General features: G+C 36.8%; 1 protein-coding gene across 1 annotated transcript; it reads right to left on the bottom strand.

The window, feature by feature from the left end:
* Window positions 1–977: 977 nt before the first annotated feature.
* Window positions 978–21,347, bottom strand: LOC121863059 (ras-related protein Ral-a-like; the record flags this gene model as incomplete). Its single annotated transcript, XM_042361535.1, is given in 5 exon segments — window positions 978–2,655; window positions 10,811–10,927; window positions 18,528–18,702; window positions 19,427–19,498; window positions 21,211–21,347. Coding segments are annotated over 4 exon segments (501 nt in total), but the record flags the coding sequence as incomplete, so codon positions are not given.
* Between the last annotated feature and the right edge of the window lie 391 nt (window positions 21,348–21,738).

Genomic DNA, 21,738 nt, shown 5'->3' with positions numbered 1-21,738 from the left:
TTGACTCCTGGGACAAGAGACAAGAGCTAATAAGTCACCAGCCACCTTGATTTTATATATATATATATATATATATATATATATATATATATATATATATATATATATATATATATATATATATATATATATATATATATATATATATATATATATATATATATATATATAAACTTACAATAAATAATAGTCACAATATGGGAGATAAAATAATTCTTACTGAACTGTAATTACATCACATTAACTCGCTCAGAATTTTCATACACATTTCACATAGGAAATTTATATTTGTTTTGTTTATGACGACCAAGAGAGTCAATGTGAAGCACTATCAGAGATAGAGTTTATTTGGTGTTGTTTTCCCCTAAGTCTCACAACATATACAACTCCCTACATCAAATTTCAGAGCTACTGTAATGATAACTGGTTCTTATGGGACTATTCACAGTTTCAACAAAAATCTACACACGTCACCTAAAGGCAAACTCCCAGAAGTTATAGAGACGGTATGGAGTTGGTGTCATGCTGCCCTGTCTACTGAGGTCATGTATCATTGGTTGATCAGCAGATATACAAGAACATTGACAGAATTATTCACACTCACCCCAGGCTTGATACATGTGGTATACTTCAGTTTTATTGGTTTGATTTATAGACAAATTTAGGCAACATTTACTATCATTAAATGACTATATAATGCTGTACATATATGCAAGCACAAATTGTAATTACACCCTAGTATCAGACAACTCAAAATCATTGATCAATTAGACAATCTGCCCAAAATATACAGTAATCCCATTTTGAACAGCAATTTCCTATGAATACTTAAAAATTTATTAGAGTTAATGGCAGTAAACAATGAAATTTCTGCTTAAATATTACAGGACATTGTCTAATAATGTGACAATGTAAAGATACCCTCAACTGCAAATTTGACATTGAATTGTTTATAAAGAATAAATGAAAGGCACAGGTAATGTGGTGCAACTTCTTTGTCTTATTTTACTTTCCACATTTTACAATAAAAAAAGAATGCAAATATACAACCCCTTGACTGTGAGGACCTGGCTCACCATAGTGTTGATTATCCCTCAACAGTAATTTTGATAATTTCTGGAGGTTAAAATATAAGCCATAAGAAATATGAACTCATTTCTTATCCCATATAATCAATGTTTTGGTCAACCAGGTCCTGGAGGAAGGTTTGGTGTGCAGGTAAAGTGTGAAGAGAAGAAGATGGCAGACAGCAAAGATATGGTATAAATGACACAGTAACAAGCTGGTCTTAGCTAAGAGAGGAAACCTGTGAAGTATTGTTGCTTCTCATATTGAAAATTGTTGTTGGAAGATTAAAATTGTAAGTGGGAGGAATGGAAAGGTTCTTTGGAATGCAAAACTGATCCAATCCCACTCGACTCATATCCTCTTTAAGAGCTAGAACTGTATCCTTAATATTTCTTTGGAACGGTATGTGGCGCAGTACACAAGTCTGATGTGATGGATTATAAAAAATGAAGCACTTTTCTTAAATGGTATAATCCTAATCTTGAAAATGAAAGGACGAGCACAGTCATACTTCCTTACCTCACTGCATAATAAAAAGAGACCAAGGATTATGAAAAGACAAAAGCAATCACATAAAAGGAATGATTTACAGTTCTTGATGAATTCACAATAACATACAGATAAGATCCTAACTTACACGCTTTTACGATAGCTTTTTCAGGAAAGTAAATCAGGATCTGTCTGTACTGTAAACATAACAATTTACTCAAGAGAATGAAAACAGTACAAAGTAGGCATTGACGAAACAAAAGACCTCTTAAATTTGTAGCTTCCGATAGATTCATCCTTCTACATCTAAATAGCCACATCATGCAGATCCATTTTAACCTATTTGTCACTGGGATATCCAAGGCTTGTAACATACACCAGTAACAAGCACTAAACTGACAGAAATAGTAAAAAATATCGACCAACGTCAGACCTGTACAGTACGTTGAGACACTCTTATCACTATGAGTATATCAAAAAGTAACCAAAATCTTACTATACATTCATCTTCATGCTAACCTAATGTCTGGTGGTTGTCTTACTGTTATGGAGACTTACTTATACGCTGTCAGTGGAAATAATCTCACCAAATCTTAATAGTAACATCTTGAATGCAGCTGTGAATATATAACAACCCAAACAAAACAGAATTTGAAAATACGCAAAAGAAAAAAAAGAGAGATAGAACGAGTAAAAGATTTCCATCACGTGAAGTTTACAAGGCCAATCCATCTTTAATACATCTATGGTAATGTTCCTTCAGTGGAGTCAAATATGTTGCATTTTAGAACAGGAATTATTTCAAAATTATCTATTCCATCTGTACATTGGGTTAAGTGTTACATCTCTATCCATCATCAATATTGACTACCTATTTCTCAGTTATATTTTCATTATTCTTTGTCAAATGATTAACATTGTTGAATCTATTTGTGTTTCAGGTTGACATCTTAGGTATGTGATATTGAGAAACTGGGCATGTTAGCTACATAATCACTATGAGATGCAGCAACACGGGGTAGGTTTATTCTCTGCTTCTGCTGGACTGTCTGCTTGTTGCTTGCTGGCAGAGATCAGACGGGTCAGGTCGTAAAAAGCCTGAAAATATAAAATTCACATGTAATATACAGTACAGTATACATAAAACACATACATACAAAAATTACATGACTTTATAAAGTTTTGTGGGAAACACATTCATAAGACCATAACAAAGAAATGACAAAATTACTATTGAAAAGAAAAAGTTTGTTAAAATACCAATTCAAGAAAATTGTGGTTTACATTATAAAGACTCTACCAGTCATTAATTTTCTCATTTAATAATCAGTGATTGTGACATTACATTAAACATGTGAGGAAAAGTGGGACACAGGTGAAGAGAGAAAGCAGCACACTGGCAGGAGACATCACCTGAACCATGCATGGCAGGACAATAGACATAAGGGAAACACTTCATTATCTGTCACATGCTTCTGTACTTCATCATGACAAAACATTACACTAGCAATAAAATTAAAGTAAAAATGCTTAATATTTTTTTCCCAAATGAATTAAGTCTTAGAGTTCATGCAAGAACCTCCACATAACATAACATAACAGAAGCATCTAACATCATGTACAGTATATATAACTTTTTGTTTGCAGATCATAGACTGCCGAGATAAGAAGTTCAAAGGATAACTTCAATGTAACTTAAACATAAAATAAGATGTAAGCAACAGACCACCGAGGCCTGGCCCAAGATGCTGTGTAAACGTGTAACTTGACAGCTCAAACAGGTGGGTCTGATCCCTGAGAGCCAATGGAGACAGTATGTTGGTACTATGTGATGACTCTTAATATATCAAGACTTGGAACTGTTAGTATTTTCTGCTGCCCAACTCACTTATGAACACTGTAATGAGTGTTGACCTGGCCGTGTCTTTTCAATCAATTTACTTAACATATTGTCACAAATCTAGACTCATAATAACTAATTTCTCTTATCATTTCTAATTTCTTTGCTTTTGTTTTTCTTCACCTCAAAAGTTTTCCTTACATTCCTATTTCAAATCATAAACACAGGAGAACTTGTACCTATAAGTAACTACCTTAGATACTGTATGTGACACCAACACCAAGCGGAAGACCACCTTGTTAAGTGTCTTGGGTATTGCTCTCCTCTTTTCCTCACAGGTTCATGTCAGAGTTGTTCAAGAGGATTACTGTAAATTTCGTCTACCTGTGTCAACTGATGCAGGTTATGGCAGAAAGATACATGTCAATAGATGTACTGTTATGAAGATTTTGATATGTTATGATAAAAATGATCAATTTATTGGACAAAAATAAATGATTGGATAGTCACAAAGTTATTCAGGCAACATGTCATACTTTGATAACAAAACTCAATGTACTTCAGTTACTGTACCAAAAAAAAAAATCAATGCAGCAATTTTAAATGAAGATCTAGAGGTGTAAAAGATAATGTGCTTTAAAAGAGGAGAAATTTAGTCTCTGATTACAGTGTTTGGCTGTTCACAAGACCAACCAGTTACTGTACCACCTCCAAGACTCTTCAGACTCATTCCCCACCATAAAATAAAAGCTTAAGTGCCAATGTGTTGCAAAGCTCAATAAAATCCCACACCAACCCTCACTGCCACAGTAATAAGCTATCCCACTACTGCAGTGGTTCCCAACCTTTTTGGCTGTGACCCTAAATTTCCCAACAGTACGGTGTCGTGACCCTCAGGCATATAATATATTATATAGCTTGAATGTTAATAAAAAAATTTTTTTTTACTTTATGATAAGTACTATATTTTTAAAATCGTCTGAGGACCCCTTGCAACCCTACAGAGAACACCCCCCGACCCTGATTTGGGTCACGACCTGAAGTTGGGAACCACTGCTCTACTGCATCTTGTCAGCATATGAACCTCACCCCAGTCTTCAAGGTTCCCAGACTAATGCAGTGAGTGCAAGAGAGAGAGCGAGAGACAGAGAGACCCATTGGGGATAATGACCGTCTCAAAATGGAGAAAATGGCTTTTTCCTCAATGCAAATTTTCTTCCTATGGGGCCCAATCACAAAATGATATGACTGGTTGGGGCCTGAATATTCTCCAAGACAATGTGTAGTTTCTATCAGTAAACCCCCAATAACATATAATCATCAATCACACAATTATACTGTATTTGACAATATTTTAGGAATAGTTAACATCTATGTGCATGACGTTTATCTCTAGTTTTACACTATATTTTAATTTAGTTTCTTAAGCAAATACGGTCTCACATGATGTAACTGTTACCATGTCACAAATATTCCATCTAAACAATTCATCTATCAGAAATTTCATATTGTTGGCCTTGATCTTGATGTATAACACATAGATGGTGTGAGAAGTTTGATGCTGAAGGGAAATGATTACAGGTGGGATTAATTAATTTGGTGGGAGTAGGTGGCAGATGGTGGGTGGGTGTTGGTAGCTGAAGTTGATGGTGGTAGGTGGTTGTGGTGGTGGTGGAATAGTGGGATGGTAGTGGCAGGTGGGTGTTGGTGGGAGGTGGTTGGGGGTGTGCGGGTTCTGTCTGTAACCATGTCATAAGGTATCACACAAGACCCATCACCAGGTTCCTCTCTCTCCTTCCCTCCCTCCCATATAAACTTTGGTCTTGTGCTGTTGTCAGTTTCCTTTTTCAGAACTGTCGTGTTCATGATGCAGGAACACTAAAATGGATATGATAAGTCGCTGAAATGACAACAGAACTTATATATCCAGTACCTAACAATACTGAAAGAAATGATGAGAGGTAAGATAATTTTTCTTTCCATTCTTGCAAACATTTTCCCACTAAAGTGTAAGATGGCTGGAACCTAAGAGAGATACAGAGTCTATTCTCTTACTGCTATAACAAATGATCTCTGCTCTGGTGTTCCCCATATATAATATAAATAAAAACACCTGATTATTAAATACCCTAATGCTGCCTGATGGTTCTTGAATGCACGCATGGACGCAGGAAGTCTCAATGGTAAAGCACAAAACATAAGCAGCTTTTCTCTGCTCAGTATAAAACATTAATTTAATTCCTGATAAAATTAGAGTAAAAATAAACTTTTAGGTCTTTTAAAACATTGCAGATGGGTTGGAAGATTGACTAAGTAACTTTAGATAGACCCTCAAGGAAATATTAAGTAGCTTAGGGGTTACAGCTAAAAAAAAAAGAAGATAAAGACTCAATTAGCTTTCTCGGCAGCCATAGAGTGATGGAAAAGAATGTAAGTGGGTGAACTTGTTAATGGTGGAAAAAATGGGTGAAACAGCATTTTGCCATGGATAGAGGCCTATAAGGTAACCCAATATCTTTCAAAAGTTAAGGAAGAGGGGATGAGTCCCTCCCTGGTCACCCCACTTCACAGAAGAAAAAGGTTTGCCAAGTGAAAACAATGAAACATGCAACACACATACACACACACACACACACACACACACACACACACACACACACACACACACACACACACACACACACACACACCAAAGGAAGACAACAGAGGTGAGGCATGTTCTGAATTTTTGTCCTTTTTTCCAGTCGTGAAAATGGCGAAAAAAAATCTGTATAAACCAAGATATACCCTAAAGTCACTAAACCACTAAACCAAACTGGTCAACATGATCACAAAGTTCACTTGATCCTAAAAGCTATGAAAGGTGATTTAACGTCACAATACTAAGTTAAAATATGAAAATTAAAGGAGGACAAATATTAAAGTCTCTCCCCTTAATGAAATGATTAATTAGAGACCAAATACCTCCTTGGTCCAGAGTTTAGAGCACAGGGATGTAACATGAAGGTGGTGAGGCCAGAGCAACTATGAGAACAGTTACTTGAGGTACAAGACATTGATCTCATAAAGAACTAAACCAACAGAGATGGCACGGCCTGTGAGCTTCTCCTCTCTCATAACACATGACAATGAGTACAAGTGACTCATTACAGTCATGATACAGCCATAAGAACCTAAATAATATCATCTTATCATTGTCTCTGCCATGTTGATGTACTCATGCTTATACAAACTGTACAGTTAAGAGTCAATAAGATGGACTGGGGGACAATGTGGTAGAGTGCAGGTGTTGGTCACAGGTAGTGGCAGGGTAAGAGGGGAGCATGTGGTGTAAACTATTTAACTAGTGAGTGTTGCGTGCAAGACATATCTGAAGTGAGGTCTGATCCAGGCTGACTTGGCAGTGATTGTTCTCCATATGAAGATATAAAAGGCTGACTAACTGCCAATTTTATATATATATATATATATATATATATATATATATATATATATATATATATATATATATATATATATATATATATATATATATATATATATATATATATATATATATATATATATATATATATATATATATATATATATACATACACATAGATACATACATACATACATACATACATATATATATATATATATACATATATATATATATATATATATATATATATATATATATATATATATATATATATATATATATATATATATATATATATATATACACACACACACACACACAGTAAAGCCTCGGAAACAACGATTCATCCAACAACTTTTCGTATTTGAAACCCTAGATAATTTAGGACCCCATTCAGTTTACATCCTTATTTCATTCGTATTTACGACCAAAATATAATAAAAATAAAATAAAATTACATTTTCATATAAATAATAACTAAATCCCGATTTGTATTATAAAAAAAAAATTACTGTAAAAAAAAAGAAGAGCGCCTTGCGCGAAGCTGCCTGGCTAACGAGTGGTAAACAACAGTCGGAGCTTGGCGGGCCTTTTGTTTTCACGCATCTGGAACAGGAACAGAAGAAAAACTTTCTCAGGTTTCTCAGCATTTTTGCATCCCTATTCAACATGAGCAAGAGAGCAAGTGATGGTAGTGTTGTTTCAAAAGCCAAAAGAAAGTGTCTAAGCTTAGCCGAGAAACTAGATGAGTTAAAACAATATGATAAGGGTGAGAGGTCTGTGGATATTATATGGAGCAAGCAATGAACACATTTTCTGAAGTGGATCCATTAACAGAACAAAGCATTAAAATTTAAATAAACACAAATGACCTCTACATAAAGATGTATAATGAGAAAAGAAAGCAGCTGTGCAAGGTTCTTTAGACAGCTTTATTATTCAAAGGCCTAAACCACCAACTTCAGCTACACCATCAAAATCAGCATCGTAAGCAGCTTCAACATCAACTTCAGGTTCAGTAACAGTTTCAGCAACAGCTTTATGGAAAGCTACAGCTTCAGCCAGAGTTGAACCTGATGACTTCGTCATCTGAGTAAAAACTCGCACACTATTCATTGGCTGTCCTTATGTTTTAGACTTTACCGCCATTGGTGAATAGAATTTTAGTTTTACATTCGTAAATATTATCTAAAACATATATGAACAGTAAATAATTGTTGCTTTCATATTCATATGTTGAGAAATGACGATATGGTTTCACATGTACGCACTTACTGTTCATACGTTGGCGTTCCCAATCGTCTCACCTTATTTCTTTACCATTAGTGGTTAGCTACTTCTAGTGTTCCATTTATTAACATTAAATAACATTACTTAAAACATACATACAGGTATTAAATTTTTTTAAATTAAGTTCACTATAGCTATAACCAGGGTCTTATTTTCTTCAGTTTCTTGTGTAGAACCATCGTCACACAAAAACAATGCAGCCTTGTCTCATTGTGTGTTTTAATATTCTACGTATTATTAATGAATTGCATTGTTCATTTCAGATATATAAACATTAATTCAATCAAATACAGCTCCTCCCCGACTTACGACCTACTCAACTTACGACCTGCTTCAGTCGTACCAAAATTTTGTCAAATTGCGTATTTTCGAGTCCCAATGTCAGTGATTGCACTGTGTACTGACAAAATTTTTTTTGTAATTCTCTTTAAAATGGCTGGCAAGCTTAAAAGTGAGAGTTTTGTGGTGCTGAGAAGAAAAAGTGACACCCATTTTAGATTTTCTATGTATTATTTAAGCATTTTCGACTTACGACCTGGATTTGGGTCCCAAACCTCGTCGTAAGTCGGGGAGGAGCTGTATTCAGTAATAAACAATAATGAAGCTTTTGTACATATTCTTAAGATAAATGACGCAGTATCCTTAAATGCGCACATATATGTTGGCGTTCCCAATCCATCTCTTTTTTTTCATTAGTGGTTAGCTACTTCAATTGTTCCATTTATTAACATTAAATAACATTACTTAAAACATATATACTACTTTTTTTAAATTAAATTTACTACAGCTACAACCAGGGTCTTATTTTCTTCATTTTCTCGTGTAGAACTATCGTCCCGGACTCCTGGCTGTAAACACAAACGAAAACAATGGCGTCCCATCCCCTCTTGTGTGACCATATTATTATTCATTTATATTGTATAAGGTGCACTCAGAAGCATTATTTAAAGAATAAAGTTTGCACTTTTCATTAATTGTATTATTTTGGGGGGAAAAGAGGGTAAAAATCCTCACAAAAGATATGAAAAGGTCACACTTGGGAACGCATCTCATTATTATTGCTTTATTTTAATGGTAATTACCGATATTTTGCGGCATAGAAGACGCTGCATCGTGGAAGACGCACCCTGAGTTTGGAAATGTAATTCTAGGAAAAAAATTTTTATACTTATTAACCGACACCAGTGAAACCAATGCTTGATATACAGCCCATTTGGCACAAATACACACACCTCTTTGAATATCATCACCTAGAACTGCTTATCAGTCGTCATTTTCATCAATTTTTAATAACAAATCTGTGTAAGAAGGTATAAGTAGGAGGTGGTCCGAAGTTTCTCTCTGTTGCCCTGTTTCCATGTGAAGGCCTGGTAGTGAATGAACAAAGTTCTAGACACTCAAGTGTGAAGAAGCAAAAATTCCTGCGCTTTGAGACCAGCAGACAACTTTTTGCAATTCCTCAATAGATGGCGCTGCTGCAGCAAGGGTTGTGTAGCTGCAGCCGTTTATTTTATTTTTTACCAACTGAGTAAGTAAATAATCGTATTTTTTGCAGTATATCAACAATATTAGTTAAATCAATTGTTTTATAGTAAAGAGAATACAGTATAGTACTTGTAATTGCTAAGTAATGAGGTAACAGGGGCTGATTTCAGTTGACCCAAAGAAAACCTCTGCTACAACCCATCAACTAGCATCGTGGAAGACGCATGGTGATTTTCAAGGTATATTTTTGTAATAAAAAGCACGTCTTCTATGCCGCAAAATACAGTAATGATTCACGATAAGACGATTCACCTAACACTGCAATATTGGAGGACACATTAACGTCGTTATTCGAGGCTTTACTGTATGTATGTATATGTGTATACTATATATATATATATATATATATATATATATATATATATATATATATATATATATATATATATATATATATATATATATATATATATATATATATATATATATATATATATATATATAATCATTTACTTAATTCCATATACTGTAAACTGTAACCAATTCTTATCACTATATCATCAAGCACTCTCTAAAACTATATATAAAATAATTATGGACTTCAAATAAAATACTATTAGTCTTATTCTTTACAATAATGTTTAACAAGTGCCACAGCAAACTACCAAACAATCTAATTACAAATAATTTAACAAAAAATAAATTAATAAAACTCAACTACTGTACAACCATCAACTACGCTATTACGTTTTGGGAAAGACTCCACCAAAATGTATTAATAATTTAGAAACAAAATATTAGTGTTCCAATAGCATAACATAACCATAAATATATCAATAATAATACCCAGCAAGAACACTGCATGTAAGAGTTTAGTAATCTATATGGATGGAACATTTAGGTACCTATGCTATGGGGTATATAGTACAGGCAACAACAGGCACAAACTGAACCTTGTCTCTCCCTCAGTAAGGCCGGGCATGAGTCGTGCCTCGTGTGGACACTGGCAACGAGTCACCCCGTATCAGAGATGGACAGGGCCATTTTATCCAACAACAGGCAAAGAGCAAGGTGTGGCCCACGTGTAGCAAAACAGGCCGTTAAATGCCCTTAAAAGGAGGGATGAAACATAACACTGCAAGCAAAGGGCATGACTGACTCTAACAAGGGCAGGGCAGGGCAGGGGGAGGGAGGGAGGACATTTTCCTGACCTAAAGAATGCAGCACTTGGGTTTTTTCCTCTTGCCAGGATCTTTACCCTTGCCATTGGTGTTCTTATTGTCTTCCAATTTGCGAGAGCGAATCTCACGCATCAAATCAAAGAAAACCTGTTGGGTGTAGGAGATTAAAAATGTTAGACATGACACACACACACACACCACAAGATGATATCCTCTCAAGCTGAACTCTTTGATCCATTTCTTGTATGAACCTGAGAGAGTGACAGACAGAGGCAGGAGAATAAGAAAGGCAAAGGAGAAGAGAAGAGATAGATACATCATATGAACCTGAGAGAAAGAGAAGAGTAGAGAAAAGAAGAGTCTTAATCATAAACATTATATATATATATATATATATATATATATATATATATATATATATATATATATATATATATATATATATATATATATATATATATATATATATATATATATATATATATATATATATATATATATATAACACTTCGTAAATAAATAACACCTATGGCTGTAAACAAATCTCTTTACGTCTCCACTTCAAACAAAATCGTGTAAACAACAATGGCACACAAAAAAAATCAAGCACTCATTTGACTCCTCACATAAAAACACCAAACTGTAGTGCATTATAAGGAAAACTAAGAGATGTGATCAATGCTTCATATTATCTTTAAAAAATACTTATAAAAAGACACTAGATAAAACACTTGAATATTTTTTTATTTCTCATAAGTCCTCAAACTCTCTAAAAGAAAGTTGCAAAAGGTACGACTGCAAAAAAACTATATTAACCTCTCACCAAACATCATTCATAACATATCACTTTGATTTCACTGCTTATACACCAACCTTTAAATTTCCTGACTGAAGTCCTCAATATTTGCAATGTTTTTAAATCAATTCACATTTATCGACTGTACTTTAGGAAAGGTTTCGCATACAGAATCTTCCCCGAAAAGCTCGAGTTAACAAAACATTCCGGTCACCTCGAAGAAATAAAAAACCCAAGAGAAGCGTTTGGTACATTTACATCTTGGTTTTGTTATCACATTAGTTAGATCAGTTGCCTTCTGCTTGCATCATAAAATAATTATAATGAGAGGAATTCCCATCAGCTGAGTAACATAGAGAGACAGAGGGAGGAATAAGAGGTACAATCACAAAGAAACATCTACAACTGCAGTCTGAGATCTGTAAGCATCACCCACTTTGACACTGAGCTGTGAACGTGACCTTTTACCAAATGCAGCCAGAATTTAACTACTGCCTCCCATATAGTTATCCAGTGAGCCTGTAAATTTATATTGAAGTTAGTCCATTTTTTTTTTATATCTGGGTGAAGTAGATGAATCCAGAGAGAACAAAACAGTGTCATAGGCCATGCTCTGAAATCATGTCAAAACTCTCCCCTATGTCTAGTATATATGGAAAATGATGATTATTAAATTTAGCTCGGGTATTAATACACTGTAATATTGTCTCAAAGTTTTTCTGCCATTAAAACCATTAGGAAGTTATTGACTGAACACTTCACTTGTCAATATCAAATCTCATGTCTAAAGGTGATCATTAAACTCTACCTAGATATGAAAAATACCTAAATAAAGCTCTAAATTCACCCATCTGTCTTTTCTTAGGTTTCTAGTGAGAAACTCAATCTGCAATTGCCAAAACTTACAAGCAGAACAGAGGCCGTAAGTGTAATAAATAAAAACAGAAATGGTGACAAGTGAACACAAAGAGAGATGGTTGTGTCAGGAAGATGTTTAACACATTTCAACTTGATCCATTTAGTTACTGAATTGGATTGGGTATATTACAGAGGGATTGGGGAGGAGGGGAACAGGTCTTCAAGAGGGTTTTCTCTAAGGTGTAATGGGTTCTGTCTGCAGCTGAAGTATTGAAGAGAGACTGAGGGAGTGAATGAGTTAAATTTAGCCTCCTACAAGATGCCTTCCAATGACATACTATTCAATAGATTGGTAATGGATTGTCCAGTGATGAAACATCTGCTTACCACCCTCACTGCATACAACTTTACTATGAGGATTCGAACACCCAACAGTCTAGACACGAACACACCCAAAGATGTTGAAGAGTGTTTTAGGGAAGACTCTGCATGTGATGTCTTACTCTCGATGTGGTTAAGATAAACAAGGAGTAAACATTAAATGGCAGTCACAATCCTGGGGTGTAGAGAAGCACGATGTTGAAGTGTGATTACATTAAGAGCCGTCGATCAGGGAAATGGAGATGATGACGGGAAGAATTATGAGGATACCTGAATATTAGCTCTCTCTCTCTCTCTCTCACCTGATGATCACTCCCTAACACTAGCTATAGATGTTATATGAGATAAAATACAACAGAGAGCTCAGTAACAAGTCAAGATTGAAACAGTGCTGTAGTAAAGCCCTTGAATGGCCCCCATGACAATATCAGGGTCGTTAAACTTTAGGATGGTTAAGCAGGGGGTGCAAGACTTCAGGTGCACACTAGGGGGCTAATCTTCAGGTGAGCACTAGGGGTTAAACCTCAGGAGAGCACTCGGGGGCTAATTCAGAAAAGCACTAGGGGGCTAATCTTCAGGTGAGCACTAGGGGGCTAATCTTCAGGTGAGCACTAAGAGCTAATATTCAGGAGAGCACTAGGGGACTAAACTTCTATAAAGCTAAACTACCGAATGGTCTCGTTTAAGGTCTCGACTACACCACCAAGAGCAAGATGTTTACATGGTCGAAATTATTGAATTGAATTTGTAAAAGAGGGTCAAGAGGGTCCTTAGTGCTGGGGATCATAAAGCGTTGAAAAAAAAAAACAATATTTCGATGGAACAATAATTGAAGGGAGTAAAAAGGAGGATTATTAAGCCCTAATTGGAAGAACTGGACATATTTCAATCAGTGTATTATTTCTCTGTCTGTAATTATGTTTTTACAGCAGATGTAGAGCAAGTTGGGTAAATATTTGGCCAGTTGTCTTGTTTGTCCATTAAATAATACCCCAGAATTTTAAGCCTATGATTTTGAACTTTTACATGAGGACATATTACCTCTCAAATAATACCTGTACTGCATAACCTTCTGAAATGCCAAGTTGTCTGAGTCTCAAATGTGGACATCTGTGCCTGAACCAAAACTCACTTGTTTGGTTAGGTGATGTTTGGGTGAGGTATTGTTCTACCACCATTCCCCTCTTGTCTAGAAATTAATAAGGCAAATGTAATCCTTCACACTTCAATATCTGTCTTTGATATACTGTATAACAAAGTTGTATTGCATATTGAGCATTTAGTAATAAAAGAGTGATCTGATGAAACAACTGTACCTTGAATGCAAATTAAAAAAATATATACCTGTATATCAAAATTCTGGTGAATTTCTATGCTGCACAAAAACAACTTCTAAATTGCCTACATAAGCTTACACATAAATTTACCACCATCTTTTGTACAAACTTAAATGCATGGCCACACTGTAAGCTCTGAAAAAATTGCAATCTACCATTTTATACATCTATTTATTATACAAGTCAAAGCTGTGGATGTAACGCTGAACAAGACGAGGCAATTTTATGATGCGATCGTGCATGCTTGAGTCAACACAGGCCTGCGACAGTAACAGCCCTTAGGATATTCGTGCAGTTCTGAGTAAGACACACAGGGTTTTATTACAAGGTTCAGGGAGTAAAACCAACCATAACCCTGTTTTTATAACTCTGTCAAAGCCTTTTCCCACTACAGTATAACCTCCATCTAACTGACCACTGTGTGGGAGAGGGTGGTCCAGTAGCTTCCATTATATCTGTTACTCTTGAGTGAAATATGTCAAGTTTTTCTTCCATTAATAAACCAGAAGAAATAAAATTCCTTTAAAACGAAGAAAATTTGTGTAAAAATAAACTCCAGAACACAGTTCACTGGAGCAGTGATGATTCACAATGTATGATACAAATTCAGTCATAAATTCACAGGTACAGTACCTCTATTACTGCCTGACTGCCGCAGTGTTTATCTACAGTAAGATCTCATATCTCGCGCGATTTCTTTTCACGTTTTTTAATTTCGCGAGCACTACCTAATGAAACCAAGTCTTAAGTTTGGCGTAAAATATCATGAGTTTCGCGAGATCCAGCCAGCTGAACGCAAGATCCAGCCAGCTGAACGCAAGATCCAGCCAGCTGAACGCAAGATCCAGCCAGCTGAATGCAAGATCCAGCCAGCTGAACTCGAGATCCAGCCAGCTGAACTCGAGATCCAGCCAGCTGAACTCGAGATCCAGCCAGCTGAATGCTGGCCACCATCTTGAATGACGCCAAAGCCCTCATACCAGTTACAGTCATTTCTGCTACAACGCGTGTTTTGTCAACGTGAATTGGTTGTAACGCGATTGATGAATAGGGGAGAGCTGTTTGTAAAACGCGAACTTTTGCATGCGAATGTTGGCTATAGCGCGATTCCATCCTCAACGTTTTAAGCGTGGCGTGGGGTTATGCAATGTTTACAGTTCATGTTCGACATCACATGTTCAATTGATTTGTGTCTTTAGTTTGTGAAGTGTATTTTGAGAGGTACTCTGTAATTGTTTTTTTATTTTTTTATGCAAATTTAGTTGTTACCCATAAATATGTACAAAAATAATAAGTAAAAAGAATGTTTCACAGTGAGGACTAATAATGGTTTACACCAACGCTCTCTGTTTCCATCACGTGATCAGTTGAATAGCGCGGTTTCTATCAATTACCCCGTGATTTTTGCTGTTTTCCCCCATGAATATGGAAAGACAGGGTAAGAAAAATGTTTCTAAGAAGCGTTCTGGTGATTGAATTGCCAGTGGTGAACGTGAAAGAGGTTTACAAGAATACGACTATCGCGTTGTAGCCCGCGCCATCGTAGCGACCGCCGGGGCTGTTATTGTGTGATTTTTTGGGTGGTGCCACCTGTCTAGTCAAGATAATGGCCTCTACCTCTACTGGGGGTCCTACTGGTGCTGGTGGGGGTGGAACAGACCCTCCTAAGTGGCCAAATAAGGAAAAGGAAAAGTGGGACTATCATAAGGGAGTTAAGTTTGCCAAGTACTCGATGCAGGATAAGCAGCGTGTGATTAAGTTACTTGAGGAGAGCATAAAAACTAGTTTCTGGAAAGCACGATCAGGTCAATAAAGGCAGAATATTTGTGGAGGGGTTTGCTACTTCAAATAATTTGCTCTTACTCACTGATAATAAAAAAATAAATCAGAATTAATTAAACAAGTAAAATAAGAAGAGGGGAGGAGACACATTTGGAGGTTATAAATGGGAAAATCAGAGGTTGATGTAGAGTGGCCAGTCAATATTGTTATTTTTCCCATTAGTTTATGTATTTGCCTTTGGAGAATTTTTCCAGTCTATATTACTCGCGAAATACAAGATCTTACTGTACATAAGAAACTATAAAATTTGTGGAAATATCATCATTTCAATGTTGTAATGTGACTTAAAAATAAGGAAAATATAATATAAAACTATCAAAAAATGCAGAGTAGAAAGAGAATTCTGTGTTAGAGGTGGAAGGTAAGGCTGATAGGTGGAGACAGCTCCCTCCCTCGCTTCATCACCCCTGTAACACATCAGTGTGAGGAAGAAAGGAGCTCTTTATATAATATACATCTACTTTTTGTACACTATCTGTGTTACTCTATTTTTTTATGTATCATGCACAATGTTTAGAGTTTATTAAAGCAGTTTTGAAACATTTTTTGCATATTTTTTGGCCCCGAGAACCAAACTAATTATTTCTATTTAAATCAATTGAACTAAAATTTGTGTTCTGATAATTCATGATTTTTTCTGGCACCCGAACTATGAATTATCGTGACTTCGCTGTATTTTAATATTTGTCTTAAAATTTAGGTATATTTACTAGTGTGTTGTCAAGGTGATATTCAATATTAACCATAGCAAAAAGTTCAGGTAATCAGTTCTCAAATGGCCATCTAGGAAACTTTCCCCTAAACTACAACAGATTATTAGTGTAGGAAGGACTTCTTGCATGTATTAACCCTTAAAAGCAGCTCAAGTTTCCCTAATCTGGCTGCCATGTGTACAGAAAATGGAACAGGAAGCAGCCACTGATGATGGCCACTGACCCTGATGATGGCTGCTATTTAAGAGTTAAGATACATTAATTTTTGAAGCGTATAAATACAGTAGAGGATGAGGCCAATATGTACCAGTGAGTGTTAAACCAAGAGGTGAGAGTTGTGGTGTTGTCAGTAGAGGATGAGGCCAATATGTACCAGTGAGTGTTAAACCAAGAGGTGAGAGTTGTGGTGTTGTCAGTAGAGGATGAGGCCAATATGTACCAGTGAGTGTTAAACCAAGAGGTGAGAGTTGTGGTGTTGTCAGTAGAGGATGAGGCCAATATGTACCAGTGAGTGTTAAACCAAGAGGTGAGAGTTGTGGTGTTGTCAGTAGAGGATGAGGCCAATATGTACCAGTGAGTGTTAAACCAAGAGGTGAGAGTTGTGGTGTTGTCAGTAGAGGATGAGGCCAATATGTACCAGTGAGTGTTAAACCAAGAGGTGAGAGTTGTGGTGTTGTCAGTAGAGGATGAGGCCAATATGTACCAGTGAGTGTTAAACCAAGAGGTGAGAGTTGTGGTGTTGTCAGTAGAGGATGAGGCCAATATGTACCAGTGAGTGTTAAACCAAGAGGTGAGAGTTGTGGTGTTGTCAGTAGAGGATGAGGCCAATATGTACCAGTGAGTGTTAAACCAAGAGGTGAGAGTTGTGGTGTTGTCAGTAGAGGATGAGGCCAATATGTACCAGTGAGTGTTAAACCAAGAGGTGAGAGTTGTGGTGTTGTCAGTAGAGGATGAGGCCAATATGTACCAGTGAGTGTTAAACCAAGAGGTGAGAGTTGTGGTGTTGTCAGTAGAGGATGAGGCCAATATGTAGCAGTGAGTGTTAAACCAAGAGGTGAGAGTTGTGGTGTTGTCAGTACAGTATATTGTTCACTGCCAGATGGTGGACTATAATTTGGGGGGAAACTGGCACATTTCTATATCACTTAGTTTTATCTATGCCTTCTAAAAATAATGAATAATAAAAGTATATTTCTTTTTCTATGCTAATTTGAATTTTAATATGAATAAAAAAGTTTAACCCATTGTAAGGTGTAGTTTTGTAAAAAAAAAAAAATTCACATTAATTTACAAAATATGTTGTTTATTAATTTTTCTAGAAGAACTAAATACTCTACAAATTATTTTCTTCTATTCAACTCTCTTTTATTCTATTTACTTTCATATTTTCTCTCATTGTGGTAGTGAATGTTTCCCAAGACCATTAACAGATCACCTCACAACATCTGGGTGGCTAACACACACCAATACTTTCACTTACATTACCTAATAATTCTAAATATTTGTGGAGGGGTTTGCTACTTCTAATAATTTGCTCTTACTCACTGATAATAAAAAAATAAATCAGAATTAATTAAACAAGTAAAATAAGAAGAGGGGAGGAGACACAGACGAACTCTCTCTTCATCAACCACAAGCAGAGTGCAGCAACAGCCTCAGGTTCATAGTACAAGGAGTTTATACCATGATCAAAAGTTCCCATTATTCTGGCATACCAACACCTAGTGTAAAAAAATAACTATCTGCTATAATGTAAAGCTGGGGGAATAGGTTATGGAAGGCGGAGGATTATTGTTTATCCACGAGAGGACGCACGTTACCTTGTCCACGTTAGCTCTTGTCTTGGCCGAGGTCTCCACGTAAGGTACGCCCCATTGTCCCGCACGGTTCTTGGCTTCTTCCTCTGAGACTTTCCTGCGCTCCGTTAGATCAGCTTTGTTGCCCACTAACAAGAATGGGATGTGTTCGTCGTTCTTCACTCGGAGAATTTGTTCCCTAAAAAAATAAGATATATATTAATTTCATACATACTCAAGGGGTTGTTAATATAGAGTAAATGCTGATTTAAAATACACAATAAAAATAAGCAAAGTAAAGAATAAACATATAACAAATGGTTGGTGATAACTTCTTGTACATCATACATAATAAGTGAAAAAACTGTCAATGTCTTTTGGATAATTAACATTTGACTTCCATTACAAAAATACAGAAAATATTTTTATACACCAACCTAATACACTACAACATAATGGGTGAAGTAAAATAGCTCTACTCTTGGTTGGTTGGTTAAGTTAGGGTTGAAAGAATGCTCAGTGGAATTTGAGGTCAAGCTGCAATACTCTTGATCAGATACCTGGATGGCTGAAATAGTTCTCTTCTGTGTGTGTGTGTGTGTGTGTGTGTGTGTGTGTGTGTGTGTGTGTGTGTGTGTGTGTGTGTTGCCTAACTGACTGCCAGATGTATGTATGTATGTATGTTGCCTAATTGACTGCCAGATGTATGTATGTATGTATGTCTGTATGTATGTATGTATGTCTCCTAAATGACCACAAGACAAAATTTTTCCTGGGACTAAAGTTTGCACTCACCACAACCTGCCCAATACCCAAACCACAGACCACTAAGGCACCTCAGCAACCAATATTCACTCACACCTCTCAGGGTAACTTTCAACATTCCTAACCTTAAGTCATGATGGACCAGGGAGATATCTTACCGGAATTCTTGAGTGGCCTGGAATGAGTCGTCTTCAGTGATGGAGAAGACGCACAAGAAGCCCTCCCCAGATCTGTAAATAACACGTGATGGTAATATAAATTATCACAAGTAAAAAACTAAAAGAGAGAGAGAGAGAGAGAGAGAAAAATAATTCATAATGTCTCTAATAATACCAAAAATATGTGGAACACAGTTCACTAGACCAATATTCTCATTAAATAAACTAATACAGGAAATACAAGAGGTGAAATAGCGGCAGTAAGAGTGATGCATGATACATGAACCAAGCATAAAGTAAACCAAACACTTCAACTAACACAAGTGATGATTTAGTCCAGCGAGTTTTATTCTTGACACACGCACGCACGCGCACACACACACACACACACACACACACTTCATCCTTGACCACCGACGGGTCAAGACGGGTCAGACGCACCTGGCGCTGCTCAGCATCAGCAACGTCAACTGTTAAGTTGGCCCATACCAACTCCCTCCCCTGAACCCTCCTCCCCACCGGATTATCAACAAGTTCTCGCCAGAAGTTACTATTTCATTTGGGAAAGGAATGGAACCAGTGTTGAATAGTGGTGAACAGTGCTTAAGTCAGTGAAAAACAACTCGGCAGTTGAGTCTTACCCAAGCTAACCTTCACACAGTGAGGTCCCAGGTACCCAGTGGTAGTTCCCCTGAGACTCCACGATAGAGAAGCCTGGGACCACACCTCACCCACTTGAGTGAGTGAAGTCCTGTGACAACTGACCACGTGGTGTCCCCATGATGCTACGACACCAAGTAGTGAATGAGTTGCTACAGCATCATGTGAAGTTCCTCATAACACCATCTGTGAGGGAATTATTACACCACGTGATGCCCCTCATAACACCATCTGTGAGGGAATGACTACACCACGTGATGCCCCTCATAACACCATCCGAGGGAATTACTATGCCATGTGATGCCCCTCATAACACCATCTGTGAGGGAATTACTACGCCATGTGATGCCCCTCATAACACCATCTGTGAGGGAATTACTCATATGTAGTGCCCCTCATACACCATCTCTGCGGGAATTACTACACCACATCAGGCCCCTCATACACCATCTGTGAGGGAATTACTACACCACATCAGGCCCCTCATAACACCATCTGTGAGGGAATTACTACATCATCAGGCCCCTCATACACCATCTGTGAAGTAACTACTACATCATCAGGCCCCTCTTAACACCATCTGTGAGGGAATTACTACACCACGTCAAGCCCCTCACAACACCACCTGTGAGGGAATTAGTACTCCACGTGATGCCCCTCATAACGCCATCTGTGAGGGAGTTACTACACTACGTGTCTGCTGTTCAACACCTCAGCTCACATGATCTACATGTGTAAACATTAATCTGTATGTTCACTGTATGTTCCTTCACCTTTCTCTAATGAAGGCTTTTGTTAAACCACCAATGCATGTAATAAGTCATTTGTGTCCAATGTATATTTTCAGCCTTCGGGCTACAAATTTTTCAATAAACCGTTTATTATTATTATTATTATTATTACACACACACACACACTTTACAATATTGACATTTTATTTTCACCCACTTACAAAATTTAATTAAAAAAAAAAGGGTTTGAGAGGAATTGAACTTGATAAATACCTGTAGTACATAAATGCCTCCCATTACCAAACTAATTCTTGCAAGACCTATCCCTTATTGAGAGGATTATGTTACTGAGAAGTTCATTATTAAGAGTTTACTGATAATGGCTGACCTTACCTGAAATAGTTGTCTCTGATGGCAGCGTAGTCTTCCTGACCTGCCGTGTCGAGGATGTCTATCTGCACCTCCTCACCGTCCAGCACCACCTTCTTGCGGTAGCTGTCAGCTTTGGTGGGTTCATAGTCCTCCACAAACTGTACAGAAAAGAAGGAAAATAAAGATACTGCAGATTGGCTTTTGGAGTACAATAGACAGTATACATTATAGAGGAGTGACAGTGGGTCCTTTTGGCATGACTGCCCGTTAGGGACGGTGTGGATACAGCACACTGTATACTAAGCCTTCAGTACACAAGGAGGCAACATGGCGGTACTGCCCTCCACCGCCTTCACTTAGGTACCCATTTACAGCTGGGTGAGCTGGGAGTGCCAGGAAGTGAACCATCGACCCCTGGAGCAGATGGTGAGCCTTGTATCCACTCAACCACTACATTCCATAAAAGAATAAAAAATCCTTAAAATTAAAAATTACAGTAATATTAATTAAGGTATATTAGTACTGTACTGTTTACTGATGCTGGGACTA

Source organism: Homarus americanus, unplaced genomic scaffold, assembly GCF_018991925.1.
Source record: "Homarus americanus isolate GMGI-L3 unplaced genomic scaffold, GMGI_Hamer_2.0 scaffold54679, whole genome shotgun sequence".
In the NCBI taxonomy this organism is placed as follows: Eukaryota; Metazoa; Arthropoda; class Malacostraca; order Decapoda; family Nephropidae; genus Homarus; species Homarus americanus.
The sequence above is the reverse complement of the archived record's forward strand: the minus strand, read 5'-3'. Positions and strand labels throughout refer to the sequence as shown.